Genomic DNA, 14,659 nt, shown 5'->3' with positions numbered 1-14,659 from the left:
TTTGTGGTGTATCACCACTGCTCCTAAGGCACAGGAGGAAGCATACCAAATGGAAGCACCAGTTTCCTTTCTTTGCATTCCTTTTGGTAATGGGGACAGGTCTGTTGGAGGCTAGCCAGGAATAGCTTGATGGTCAAAATTCACCTCCTGTCCATCTGCCACCTTTTCATGCCATACCAAATCATCATGTGAGATGAGCAGTTTGGACGCTGATCTCCCTTCTCCTTTTCCTGATGCTTTAGAGGAATTAATTGAACCACACAACCCACTCATTGACAGGTCCTGTGCTGGCCCCCGCCCCTCCTCTCTCTGACTTGAGCCTCTTTCCATTTTAGCCGCCATATTCTGCAGATACACAGAGCCAATGGTCTGGATGACTTGGGAGGGATCAGCTGGCAGCTCACCCTCTGCTTGCTGTTCATCTTCACCATCGTGTACTTCAGCATCTGGAAAGGAGTGAAAACCTCTGGCAAGGTGAAGAGTAAGGCCAAGAACAGGAGGAGGAGTTATGGGAAGGATGGTGTCTGGTGGCCAGAATGCAAAATATGCTTTTAAAGATGGGTTTTTTTTGAAGTTATTTTCTAAAAATGGTCAGATCGCTTGTTGCACCCCTCCCAAATAGTAGATGCTGCAGAGTCAGTGAGGGTGGGAAACCAGGGGACAGGGAGGGTTGCTCCTGTTCGCTTTATGCCATTGCCCCAGCCCAGACCCCCCCCCTCCACCCCGGCTGCCTCTTAAGAAGATATTGGATTTATATCCTGCCCTCCACTCCAAAGAGTGTCAGAGCGGCTCACAATCTCCTTCCCCCCCCCCACAACAGACGCCCTGTGAGGTGGGTGGGGCTGGAGAGGGCTCTCACAGCAGCTGCCCTTTCAAGGACAACCTCTGCCAGAGCTATGGCTGACCCAAGGCCATGCTAGCAGGTGCAAGTGGAGGAGTGAGGAATCAAACCCGGTTCTCCCAGATAAGAGTCCGCACACTTAACCACTACACCAAACTGGCTCTTAAGGCTGCGATAAACGTCAGCAAGGCCATTCATGGATCTCCCATCACCTTGTCTAGTTTGCACTGAAATGGAGTGATTCCGTCCAAGACTGCAGCTCGTTATTTTGGCTAAAAGCCAGCCAATGGCTCCATCCTAGGTTCTGCCTGGTTGGACTCTTCCAGATGCAGAGTTTGTCGAGTGCCAGTTGTGCAGATTGAGCACATCTTAAACCACACATGAAAGTTCAGCAGCTGGCTACCAGGCCATGGGCCCCTGTCTACTCTAAGGGATATGGCAGGAAAGATAGCAGGGACTCAAGAAGTCCTGAACTGCCTCCTGGTGGTGGAAGGCAGACACCGAGCCAGCTTGCAGAGAGGAGTGATGAGAACCCCAGCTTTCTGCTCCCTCCCACTGAGGACTTTTGGTGACCAGTAAAGCATGAGGGGACTCGAAATCTGTGCCAGCTGCTGTCCTACAGCAGAGCCAAGGAACCTGTGAACACTCCATTGTGCCCTGCGCAGTTTCTTATTTGCATGGGGTGACTTCGTGCTGCCTCTTTTGAAAGAAAGCAGGTAGGTTCTGCAGGGCTGAACCTAGGATTCTTCATTTGCTCTTGGCAAGTCCACAAGCAATGCAACACTCTTGCATGTGCTGAGTATGCAAAAAGCCAACATTGCAATCCAAAAGTCAAAAAAGAGGGATTAAAAAAAAAACTGTCTAAAGGCACTGTCTTGTGTCCAGCCAGTGGAGGGGATCACAGGGATGCAAGTCCTCTCCTCCAGGCTATAGAGGGTAGGCAGGGTCATGGACATACGAACATAAGAGAAGCCATGTTGGATCAGGCCAATGGCCCATCCAATCCAACACTCTGTTGTCACACAGTGACCAAAAAACCCACAGGTGCTATCAGGAGGTCCACCAGTGGGGCCAGGACATTAGAAGGACACTATTCCCCGCCCCCCCCCCCCCTGTGATGCTATACTCTTGATGCCTGATCCAAGCATCAAGAGTATAGCATCACTGCTGCAGTCAGAGTTCCACGCTAATAGCCACTGATGGACATGTGACGTTGTCTTATACTGAATCAGACCATGAAGCTCAGTACTGTCTACTGAGACTTAGCAGCAGCTCTCCAAAGCTGCCAATAGAGATCTTTCACATCACCTACTGGCAGGTCCTTTTTAATTGGAGATTCTGGGATTGAACCTGGGACTTTCTGCATGCCAAGCAGCTGCTCTACCACTGAGCCACAGCCTCCCCCCCTCCCACAGCCCCTCATCTGTCAGAGGAGCCCCAGAGGGTGAACTGGACTGAAGTGAAATCTTTCCATGTTAATGCAGAGAATTATTATTTGCATCACTGTGATCGGCTGTTTTCCTTGGCGAACACTGTCTCTCATTCTTCGAACAGGTTGTGTGGGTGACTGCCACCTTTCCTTACGTCGTACTCTTTATCCTGCTAATACGGGGTGCGACTTTGCCTGGAGCTTGGAGAGGGGTGCTCTACTATCTGAAGCCCCAATGGCATAAACTTCTGGCCACTGAGGTAAGGACAAAGCAGAACAACCAATGGACTTTAGAAACGTTGCAAAGCAAAAGTTACATGGCGAAAGCACACTATGTTTTTTGAACAGAGTGACTCCATTTTCCAGTTTTTGGAGTGACCCAGGCCCCCATCTTGTCCACTTCCTTCCCGGACTTTAAACTATAACATGAACTCTCTGCTTTTAGTGACTGACATCAAAGCACTCTCCCTAGTCTTTATCCTCCCTAGTCTTTATCTTCCAAACATTTTTGCAGACATTTCCACTGGAGACACTGTGGTTCAACTAGGGCTCAGGTCAATTCACCTGAGCCCATAACCTGCAAGAAACACATGGCGTGTGCAAGTGTCCATGTCCCTGGATAGTTATGAAAGTCTTAGATTGGAGGAGGGGGGAGAGGGAGAGATCTTAGTCCTTTAAATAATAAAACGCACCTAATACTGAGATTACAGGTTGTAATATTTGCCAGCCAGCAGCCTCCCAGCTGGGAGTTCAAAGAAGAGGAAATGAAGACACGCAGTTCTCTGATAAAAGCCACATCTTCAATAAGGCCCCTAAAAGTAATAAAGGGTGTTGATATTGTCTTGAATGTATCTGAACAGAGAAGAGAGCAGATTGCAATCTTCGTGCTGCCTGCCTGTCCGTGAAGCCTCTGCACACTGCAGCTTGTTAGAAATGGGAAGAACAATCCTCAGGGCTGGGCAGCCATCCATGGTCCAGAGGGCCTTGGGTTGTAGAAGTAACTGAATATGTAAAACAAAGGGCTGGGATCCACAGTGTCTTCAGGAACCTTCAAAAACAATGGGATTTTGACACATGCACCCCTTACTATACTGTCAGCCATACATCAGCATTTGGGGAAGAGTCTGCTATGTTAGAAACACAAGATTGGCCTCAACCCCCATTTGGACGCATGCAACTAGCTGCTCAGTTGTTTAGCTCCCAGGCAATGTTTTATGAGCAAGCTGCCAGGTTCACTTTTCCTCAGGCAGAAAAGTTCCTGAACTCGTATATGTGCATGATCGTGGGAAGAGATGGCGATCACGATCAGGCTGTCCATGTGGCAGTGGAAGTTTGATGATGGGAGGGGTTGGAAGAGGTTCCTAGGGGCAGATTTGGGTGTTGGGAAGCTGTAGGCAGGTGCTGACCTTCTTTTCCCTCTCCGTTTTTGGCCTCCGCTACAAAGCAGCCATCTGGAGCTGGATCAAACAGGGGAAATGGGGCAAGCTCCAGATATATGAAAGGGGCTAAGACACAAGCCAGAGGGAGCAGAGGTTCACCTTCTGCGCCCAAAGTTGTAGTATGGCTTTCTGTAATGGCTTCCTGGGTTTTGACTGCATCTGTTTTTCAGGTGTGGGTGGACGCAGCAGCTCAAATTTTCTTCTCTCTCGGCCCAGGATTTGGGGTCCTCCTGGCCTTTGCAAGCTACAACAAGTTTCACAACAACTGCTACCAGTGAGTTCCACGCAAACCGCAATATGACTGAGCAGAAGAGTATAGCCAGGAGTGGTAAAGCTCCACGGAGGCTCTGGGGCACATAGGGGCCTCCATGCTCTTCAAGGCTGGGAAATGTTGCACATATGTAGCTGTGCATAAAATGGTTGAAACTACTTCCCCTGAGTCTTGACAAATTAGATATGGGTTCAGATTCATCAAATATTTTTAAATAAATAGTATGTTCCAGGAGCAACAACACCTGAGTCAGGGTTCCTTTAGATGGAGGAGACTTGGGACATAAGCTCCACATCAGATATTCAGAGAGAGGGTGGGCCTAGAGATCTTCTGGAATTACAACTGATTTGCAAATAACAGAGAAAATAGCTGGTATGGAGAATGGGCTCTAAGGCATTATACTCTACTGAGGTCCCTTCCCTTCCCAAACCCCATCCCTAGACTTCACCCCCAAATCTCCATGCATTTCCCAGTCCATCACTGGCAACCCTAAACTGAGGTAAGGAGACTCCCCCAAGCATACACTCCACAATGCTTATGTTTTCCAGCCAACTCACAGCTTTGGCTGGCTCTTTTTCTGACTCACCCAAACTGCCTGCTATGTTTCTTCACACACCCTCCCTTCCCTCACAGCTTGTGTCATGTCTTCTCCAAACTCTGATCAGGAACGCACTCAGAAGACCATCTCAAGACTCTTGAAGTAACTCACTTGACATAATCTCTCTCCCCCCTCTCCCATCCAACCAGGAGAGATCCCAGACATAAAAGTGTCACTTCCAGGGATAGCAGTCAGTCGGTTGCTGCTTGGGGAGAGGGGAATGCACTGGAGACCCCTCCTGTTCTCAGCAGGGCCATTTTGCTTTTACTGCAGGGATGCTTTGGTCACCAGTGCTGTGAACTGCATGACGAGTTTCATGTCCGGATTTGTCATCTTCACCGTGCTCGGATACATGGCCGAGATGAGGCATGAAGAGGTCTGGGAGGTTGCCAAAGATGCCGGTAACCCATTCCTTTTGCCTTCTCCATATCTCCATTGAATGCTTGGGTGACCACTGTTCTCTTGCCCTACTGAGGGCTTCCTGCACCCAAAGCAATTCAGCCTGGCCACTGGGAATACAGCCACTGGCTGTCAGGCACCGCTGCCTTTCTGTGCACAGATGAGATGTGCAGAAATGTCCTCAGCCTCTGGTTGCTGTTTGCCATCCATGCCTCCCTGAAGCAGGCAGCTGGATTCTGCACAGCTCCTGTATCCCATTAGAACTGGTGCTAAAGAGATCCTGCAAAGCTTTGCAGGCAAGACAGAGATATTTGCAGGGCGTAGTGATACGTTAGGCTATCAAGAAAAGTTTCTTCTTCCTCAAAGCAGCATAGCTGTATCCAAGTGGACAGTCATGTCGGTCTGAAGTAGTTGAACAAAGCAGGAGTCAAGTTTCACCTTTATGACCAACCAAGTTTTATTCAGAATGTAAGCTTTTGTGTGCTCTCTAAGCACACTTCATCAGATGAGGGGATCAGGTATACTTGATTGGTCTTACAGGTGCACCGTGACTCCTGCTTTGTTCAGCATAGCTGTAGAACGCTGTCCAAGCAAGTGGTCCTACCTCCCTACTTGGAAGTCAACCCAGCTGGAGGACGAGGGCTGAGAAACAACCAAACATCATGCTGGATTCAGCAAACAGCTGTCCTCCTTCCGGCTGGTTTGGTCCTGCCACTGAACATGGCTCGCTGGTACCTTCCAGCAAAAGGCAGAGGTAACCCAAAGGATAGGAAAGGCCAGCCAATGAGCCAGGAAAGGGCCATTACCAGTGAAGGATTGTCAGTTGGCAAACAGCCATGCACTGCAGTTCACAACTTCCACCTGCAACAGTACTCTGACCTGTATGTCCCAGACTGGTCCGATATTGTCAGACCTTGGAAACTAAGCAGTCAGCCCCGGTTAGTACTAGAATGGGAGACCAGGGACATCAGGGTTGCTATGCAGAGGCAGGCAAGGGCAAGCCATCTCTGACTGTCTCTTGCCTAGTAATCCCTACAAGGTTGCCATAAGTCAGTTGCAATTGGACTGCACTTTCCACCACCTCAGCCTGTAACAGACATGATGCAAGCCTGTGCCCACAGGAAACAGTGGGAGGGCTTCTAGTGTCCTGGCCCCACTGATGGACCTCCTGATGGCACCTGTGGCCACTGTGTGACACAGAGTGTTGGACTGGATGGGCCACTGGCCTGATCCAATATGGCTTCTCTTATGTTCTTAACCCACCCCAAAGCCTCTGAGCCAAGGCAGAGAGAGGGGGGAGACTCTGACTGGCAACAGCAGCCTTTGGTGGATGCTTAGCCTGGCTGGCTCTGTACACTTCATTGGGATGCCACATAACTGCTGTTTGAAAAGCAAGCAGGAGGGGCAGATCTGTAGTCTCTTCTAAGCATGATTTTGTTGTTGGTTGGCAGGACCCAGCCTCCTCTTCATCACCTACGCAGAAGCCATTGCCAACATGCCTGCCTCTACTTTCTTTGCCATTATATTCTTCCTGATGCTGATCACGCTTGGCTTGGACAGCACGGTAAGGAGGCCCCCTTGATGGCCGCAGAAGTGCTGTAGAAAGGCAATGAGGTGGTGGGGTGGTCAGGGCTGGTCCTGCCACTAGGCAAACTAGGCAATTGCCTAGGGTGCCAGCCATCTGGCAAATTGGGCACCCCAAGTGACTTGGTGGCGTTATCAGTGCATGGGGTACACCAGAAGTTAGCCTTGCCTAGGGTGCCAGACCGTCTAGGGCCGGCCCTGGGGGTGGTGGCACTCACTGTGGACTAATTCTGAGAGCCAGGGAGAGGAGGCCCATTTTCTCTTGCTGCCTGGGTATTCCTTGACACTGAAAGGACAAACCTTGGCTGCTTCAAGAGCTCTGGGAAGAGGAGAGCTGACTTTCCTTCAATGACTCCTGGATATCTTTCTCAGTTTGCAGGCCTCGAAGGAGTGATCACTGCTGTCGTGGATGAATTCCCGCACATCTGGGGCAAGCGCCGGGAGCTTTTTGTGCTCTGTTTCATTGTTGTCTGCTTCATGGGCGCATTATCAACACTGACCTTTGTAAGTCACTCATCTACTCTGAGTCCAGCTATGAGTACTAGTAATCTGGCATTCTGTTGGGTTCCCTGGAAGCAGCAGCAGCAGCAGTCTGAAATCTGGGCTCCAGGTCCTCTTGCCAGGTCCTGAAGGACATTATTTCAGAACATTCTGGTTTTAGTAGCTTAAATTTATCCTTAAGCGGCAAACTGTTTAGATAATTAAAAGGGTGTTCCAACTTCCCTATCATTACATCACACACAATGCAAAACTGTCTTCCAAAAGGGTGGGTTTTTGGTGTTTCAAACATTGGGACCTGTTCCTGATGCCAACGATTGAATCAGATGCCAGTCTGGACTAGAGACCGAGTGTCTGGCATGGAGGATGCACGGGCCAAACTTGGACTTTATCAACAATTCCTGCCAGGTCTGCAGGTTTCCTGTAGTGGGGGAACCAAGGTTCCTGCTGGAGGCGCTGCTCCCTCCTCTTTTGGCCAAGTCCTGCCTTAACCTCCCTTCTCTGCCAGGAGGGACACGCCTCTGGAGTCTTTCTTGCAAGGGAGGAAGTGGGAAAAGCCCAGGTCCCATCAGATGACCTCATGCAAATCTCAGGAGAAACGCCTGTGTTTTCTACTTAGTCCATTATTCTGTATGGTTGGCTGCACTGGATGATGCAGAGGGAGGGAGGAAAGCCAGTTAGAAAAAGGGGTCATCATCAGCACTGCAGGGGGTGACTTGGCTTGAGTGGGTAATGGAAAGGCCGGGCAAGCTTTTTCAACTCCCGGCTTCCCTGCTGAGGACCTGAAGCAATGCTGTGATTTCTTTTCACAGGGTGGTGCTTATGTAGTCAAGCTCTTTGAAGAATATGCCACAGGGCCAGCCCTCCTAGCCGTGGTGTTTCTGGAGTCCATTGCGGTGGCTTGGTTCTATGGTGAGGCTTTCTTCCCATTGACTGTGAGGGCCAGCTGCTCTGGCATTTTGTCCCTGGGAGAACCCACTGCTTGTAAAGAGGTGGGATAATATATAGTACGGGGTTTGGCCAGGAAACGGAGACACCTCTGAGTGCCTGGTTCTGGCCCATGGGAGATTTGCAGCTGGCCTGGAACTCCTCTGTCTCTTCCTGGTCCCCTTGCACCTTCTTTGCCTCCTCTCCTAGCTCACTGGCTTCTAAGGACTCAAGTCAGCTTCTAAATTGCCCCATGACCATGCCCATTCAAAGAGCCAGCGGATGTTGGTGTGGAAGCATGCATGCTGCCTCTGCTAGGGAAAATGCCAAAGGGTGCTGTGAAACTTAGAAGCTTTTTTGTGCACTGAACCTTGAGCTAGTGCAATCAAAGCTCTTGCGCCACTTCCTTCTTATTGGCTGAATTCATAGCAACGTAACCTTGGCCCCTCCTCCTGTCATTCTGCAGGTGTTGCCCAGTTTTGCAGTGATGTGAAAGAGATGGTTGGCTTTAGCCCCGGTTGGTACTGGAGAGTCTGCTGGGTTGCCATCAGCCCCCTCTTCCTCCTGGTGAGTCTGCTGGAAAGCCAAATCCCAAGGGTGTCTGTTCTGATTAGGGGGGAGATCTCCTTTGCAAACCAGAAGTGCCTCATTTCAAGAAGCTCATTCTGTCGTGATGTTGTGGCCATCACTTGTGAGGCCAATAATAAGGCTGAGCCAGTCTCTCAGTCCAGTCCTGGAAAGAGGCTTCCTCATGTGGATTAATAAGCAAGTGATTCATGTCCATTTTTGCTTCATCAGAGTATTGCTCTTTACATTTTGTTGCTCTGAAAACCTTCCTCCTCTTCATTGACTGCAGATATTTTCTTAAAGCATGACAAGGCCTGACCACTGTAGCACTTAGAAATGCCCTTCGCCTACCACCCTGGTCCAGACTTCATCCAAAGCTAATTCAAAGGAAAAGTCAATCCTCAAGCTATCCTGGGTCAGACGGATCATTTAAGTCTTTAAGCGCTGTGAATTGGGCAAAATGGAGCCAGCACAGTAAGGGTCGCCAGCAGAGTTCCCTCTAAGCAGAGTTAGTGTGAGCTAGCTCACATTTTTTTAGCTTCTAGCTCACACATTTTTGCCTTAGCTCAGGAAAGATGGCCCGAGCAAACTAGTTTATGCAGTAGCTCACAACTTCAATGACAGTAGCTCACAAAGTAGAATTTTTGCTTCACAGGACCCTGCAGCTCAGAGGGAACATTGGTTCCTGCCTTGCTGTTATATAGGATGGAATATTTCAGGTTTATGCACTGTTAAACCAGCTCCCAGGTCCCCAAATTAGCTTGGGCTGTCTTTTCACCGTACTTGTCACTGAACATTAAGTGAAAAAAAGGAACACTCTAAGGTTTATTGATGGTAAAAAGCTGTCCAGATTTCAGAGCTGCCCAGTGGATTGAAAACAAACCTGCCAGGAGGGATTAATGTGTGCTTAACAAAATATCCATTTTATTACTGGGTGAAGAAAAGGTATAAATAAAAGCATACTGTAACCACCTCAAACATTGACACACACACACCCCTTTTTAACTAGCTTGAAACATTAAATTAAACAGAAAAGGACCCAGCTTGGTACTGCGGTTACTTGGCGGGTGTGAAGCGGCCCACAAAAGGGCCAGCCTGAGATGTGGGGACGGGCTGCAGGCCTCTCAGCAATTAAAGGGTTAAGTAATGGAAACGAAATTCACCTAAAGGCAATGCAAAATATACAATTTATACACACTGTTTAAGACAATAAAATGTCTTAATAGTATAAATTCATCTTATCACTTCCAACATGTTACAAAAATCACAATAGCCAAGTTTCCAAGACTCTGTGTAGAAATGTTTCAAGAGTCCTGGAAACTTGGCTATTGTGATTTCTGTATTATGTTAGAAGTGATAAGATGAATTTATACTATTGATATTAAGAAATTGTGTTGTCTTACATAGTGTATATAAATTGTGTATTTTGCATTGCCTTTCGGTGAATTTCATTTCCATTACTATTTACACCGAAGTCTCAGAGTTCACTACTTATTCCATTAAAGGGTTAAGTGGCTGGCTGGCCTGGGGATGAAGAAGTGGGCTTCACTGCCAGGTCTGGCCCTGCCACTAAGCATACTAGGTAATCACCTAGGGTGCCAGCCTTCTGGGGGGGGGTGTGCTAAAAATTAGCCTTGCCTAGGGCCCCAGAGGTCAGCTCTCCCTCCCCATCTCCACTGCCTTTGTCCTTGGAAACTGCCTTCATCTCACTTGGTGGGCCCTGAGCCTGTGAATAAATACTTGTGGTTTCCTGCAGTTTATCATCATCAGCTTCATGTCCAGCTCAGTGGAGCTCCGGCTTTTTGACTATACGTACCCATACTGGACCATGGTGATGGGCTACTGCATTGGGGTCTCGTCTTTCATCTGTATTCCTGCCTACATGGTTTATCGGCTGGCAGCCACCCCAGGAACACTTAAAGAGGTATCTGTCTTGCACAAGGAGTGTTAAAAAGTTTGCATTTAGTTCTGTCCTGGGATGTGTGTGCGCTGTCCTCTTGTGGCTGTCAGGCACTGCCTGACATTGTCAGTTCTTATGGTTTTTCCAAGTGCCGTCTTTTACAGCCCAGTTCTCACCCAATCTGGTCAGATGTTCTGACACCTTTCATAAAGCTTTTGAACAGCTGGCATACAGTAAACACTGGCAGCTGCAAGAGATCAGCAATGGGTGGATAGCTGAAATGGTCCTAGAAAAATCCAGCCGATACTGGATATATAGGGGCATGGTTTGAAGGTCGTTTGCTTTTTACACCTAAGCATTGGCAGTAAAAAATAATCACATATTGAATTTCTTATATTGAAAATTATTGCTGTGCACGATGTTATGTGTTCACAAACAGTTTTGCTGGAACTGCACACCCAGAGCCCCACACGTGCTGTGAAGGATTTGGGGAAAGGTTTTTTATGTGGGTTCTTCTGCTAATTTCATAGAAGCAGCACAGCTGCACATATGAGACTCAAAATAAGGGACCTTGTTCCCCTTCCTCCAAGGAGGGAGGGACTTGCAGGGGGAGGAGCTTAGTGAAAAAATGTCACCAATCACCTCCAGGCCTTGCCCAAGCTTTCATGAACAATTCCCCAAATCAGTCACTGCAAAAATAACACTTTATACCACGGGTGGCCAAACTGTGGCTTTGGGAGCCATGTGCCTCTTTAACACATATTGTGTGGCTCTTGAAGCCCCCACTGCCCTGTCAGCTGCCTTGGAGAAGGCATTTGTCTCTTTAAATCATTTCTCCAAGATAAGCCAAATGGCGGTTTGGAGAATGCATTTAAAGTTGCTTCCTTTCCACTTCTCCCCTCCCTCTCCCCATCTGTTTGCCTTCCTTCCTTCCCTCAAATATCTGATGCTCATATCTTGTGGCTCTCAAACACCTGACATTTATTCTCTGTGGCTCTTACATTAAACAAGTTTGGCCACCCCTACTTTATACATTCCACTAAAAATGAGAACAAGCAATGGGTGTTACAAAACACATGATGGCTAAATGGGAACCATGGAATTATTTTTTGTTCCAAGGAACTATCCAATTAAACCTAATTTCAACCCCGAAAGCAGCTCTAGTTGTGACCCTTCAGGATTGTTTGTCACCTGACTCAGGATCTTTGAGGCAAGCAGATGTTAGGATGCAGAAGGGCATCCAATCCCGTTGCCCTGGGGATGATGGAGGTGCTGGTCCAGATACAGTGGTGTATGGTGTCCTGCAATTATAACTGTACAGTAGGAGGAGGAGGAAGAAAGAAAACACTGGGTCAGTTTTCTGTCCTCCTCCTCCCTGGATATTCTACCTGAAATACTTGTTCTTTGACTCTTGTTTTTTTCCCCCTTCCTTCTGCAGCGTATTCTAAAAAGCATTACTCCAGAAACCACCACAGAGATTCCCCTTGGGGACATCCGCATGAATGCAGTTTAAGTGGCCATTACCGTTTTGGTGGATGCAAGGGAGGCGAGTGGGGGGGGCAAGCACTCACAAGGCCCTGTCTCCTGTTGCTCTAAGCTCTTCTTTTCTCAAAAACTGAATCTCCACCCAAAAGAGGAGCACACAGACCAGGGTTAGACCTCCAAGCATTCCCAACAAAGAAGCACCGGCTGCGCTCTCCTCAGTCCCCAGTAGCGCTCTGGTTTGTTTTGAGAACGCGTTCGTGTGAATGAACATCAGCACCTCCCAAAGTGGGCATGGGGCCACCCGACTGCATGCCTCCATCTGACAACTCTTGCGGATTATGTTTAGAGCCACACATCTGTGCCAGCACCCTTGTTCTCTCCACTCTTGGTGTGACCCTCTGTGATGGACCCTGTTGTCTTGGCTTTTAAAGATCTCAGCATTTTCAACCCCCCTCCCAACCCCAACCCCCAAAACAAAAACCCAGGAAAAACCAACACATCCAGTCCTCCTAGCCATCCTTCATCCAAGGAATAGAGTAACCTGCTCAAACTCTACAAGGGGGTGTTACTAAGAAAAAAGAAAGCCCACCCAAGAGCTGAGAATCACAGCACTGCAGCTCCTCCTAACCTCTGTCATTTCAGACTGCAGGTGATGATGTTCCCCATAAGAGGGGGAAATGCCAACCTTAAGTCTAGAAAAACCAATACAACAGGAGAAAAGAGGAGGCTTAGAATACTGTTAGAACTCTGCATAACCCAGAATAGCTTGATCTTATCAGATCTTGGAAAGTGGGGTTGGTTCTGGTTAGTACTTGGGTGGGAGATCACCAAGGAAGTCCAGGGTTGCTGTGCAGAGGCAGGCAATGGCAAACTACTTCTGCATGTCTCCTTACAGTGAACAATCGAATGACAGCGTTATGGTTGTTGCTTGACAGCTCACTTGCCCTTAGAACGCTGTTATCTGATAAGCTAAAGTCCAGTGTGCGTAATTGCCCTGTTTCCATTTTTAATGGTGGAACAATCAAATGGGGACTCCCATACCTGCAATCTGAAGAGCTATCTCACATGACTCTGCCAATCATGTGGCATGGACCTATGGGTTCAAGCCGCTGAAGTGTTGAAGCCATCGAACTGTGTGAACCCTTCAATGTTAGCCAGCTATATATGTGGCAAAGTGGCAGTTCCTCAGCCTACCCGACTGTTACAAGAAAGATAAGGAGAGCTACCATCTTGGTGCATTAAGATCAGGGGAGGGCACTGTCACTGCCTCAAGCTGTTTGCTTCACTCCTACCACCACCATCTAGAGATATATGTATAGCCCACCCCTATTGCAGTGTTCTCTTTCTAGCCCCCTTCCTATGTCCCTCTTGTACAGAGGACACCATATGCTGATCACACCCACCTGGTGCTTGTTTTCGCACTCAGATGTTATTCACACAGCACACTGCCGTAACCTACAGGCAACAGTGCTGTGTCAGGAGAAATTATTAAAAACACGTCTAACTGTGGTGCTTTGTCACGCAGGAGCCACGGAACTTTTTTTTTTTTTTTTTGCAATCTAGGAGAGCCATGCCAGAGGATCCAGGTGGCCAACCCACACAGCCACTGGGACGATTGCCCCACTGCTGTAGAGGTGAGGCCTGCTTTGCTCTAGAAGGAAAATGGCTGTGGCTCTTCCTGCCACCACACTGGAAGAGCAACGGGGATGCAGGCACAAGTGTTCAGTGGGTGCTCCCTTGCAGCAGCCACCTTCCAGGCATCTTCACTTGCAGATTTACAGCAATATTTCATAAACGCATTCAGCCGTTGCAAAGGCGCTGCAGGGAGTCAGAGCAGCCACTCTCCTAGCACTTAAAAAAAATAAATAACTACCAGTAAACTGCAACCAAGTAGTTGGTGGAGCCGCTGTGTGTACACATGCATGTGCATTTCTGTTGCAGCACAACATCTGTGTGAAATTACACTAACAACCAGGCAACATAAGATTAGAATTAATTTGATGGTCGCTGCAATTCTGGACCCTGACGGCCCTACTGAAACTGCATGCAGGGGTGGGTGGAAGGAAACATTGTCATGGCGAATGAGCATAGCCAACAAATGATTTCTCGTGCACAGGCTAACATTTGATAAAAAAAAAATGCAACCTTCCCCAAGAGGATCATCTGGGAATTTGCAAAACCCTCCCCGCTATCATTCCTGGGTGAACTGGGAACCATGTTTACCGTTTGTAAAACTGGAGTTCTATTCTACAAAATGTATTCCTCTCTCACGTGTACATATAATGCACCTGGATTAATTTATGCTGCTGCATTAGTTATGAATGTCCCCCATGCTGGATTGTCAGTCCTCAGTATGTGCCTTCCAACGTAAACTGTTACTGTAATAAATTTACTATCACAATAAAAAACGGCAATTGTGTCCCCCTTGAAGTGTCTAGTGGAAAGTAATTTTCTTAGACTAAAACTGATGGGACTCACCAAGCCTACACCCCCTCAGCCAACCCTCCGTCCCCAGCAACAGATGAGAATAAATTAAGCCAGCAGTTTCTGAACACCAGACTTTTAGGGAACCGTTGCCTGCCCAGGCATCCCTAGACATCTGCCATGCACTCCTTTTAAATAGGTAGGGGAGAATTCTTGGATGAGCATCACTCACAGTGGAGTACAGACCAGGCCTATTACGACTCCCAGTAACCCTGTATATTTGCCCCGGGGGAGGGG

The 14,659-nt window shown here is 48.2% G+C and overlaps 1 protein-coding gene across 1 annotated transcript in view; it reads left to right on the top strand.

Annotated features, from left to right (window-relative positions):
- SLC6A4 (solute carrier family 6 member 4) overlaps positions 1 to 12,403 on the top strand; it is a 41,137-nt gene extending 28,734 nt beyond the window's left edge. Inside the window, exons 5-14 of the mRNA XM_060259255.1 lie at positions 336 to 474; positions 2,396 to 2,530; positions 3,880 to 3,983; positions 4,852 to 4,979; positions 6,429 to 6,541; positions 6,934 to 7,065; positions 7,872 to 7,971; positions 8,453 to 8,553; positions 10,310 to 10,477; positions 11,892 to 12,403. Coding sequence (XP_060115238.1) covers positions 336 to 474; positions 2,396 to 2,530; positions 3,880 to 3,983; positions 4,852 to 4,979; positions 6,429 to 6,541; positions 6,934 to 7,065; positions 7,872 to 7,971; positions 8,453 to 8,553; positions 10,310 to 10,477; positions 11,892 to 11,966 — 1,195 coding nt within the window. The 3' untranslated portion in view covers positions 11,967 to 12,403. The remainder of the gene's footprint in view (positions 1 to 335; positions 475 to 2,395; positions 2,531 to 3,879; positions 3,984 to 4,851; positions 4,980 to 6,428; positions 6,542 to 6,933; positions 7,066 to 7,871; positions 7,972 to 8,452; positions 8,554 to 10,309; positions 10,478 to 11,891) is intronic.
- The last annotated feature ends 2,256 nt before the right edge of the window (positions 12,404 to 14,659 follow it).

The sequence above is a fragment of the Heteronotia binoei genome, chromosome 18 (genome assembly GCF_032191835.1).
Source record: "Heteronotia binoei isolate CCM8104 ecotype False Entrance Well chromosome 18, APGP_CSIRO_Hbin_v1, whole genome shotgun sequence".
NCBI lineage: Eukaryota > Metazoa > Chordata > Lepidosauria > Squamata > Gekkonidae > Heteronotia > Heteronotia binoei.
The sequence above is the reverse complement of the archived record's forward strand: the minus strand, read 5'-3'. Positions and strand labels throughout refer to the sequence as shown.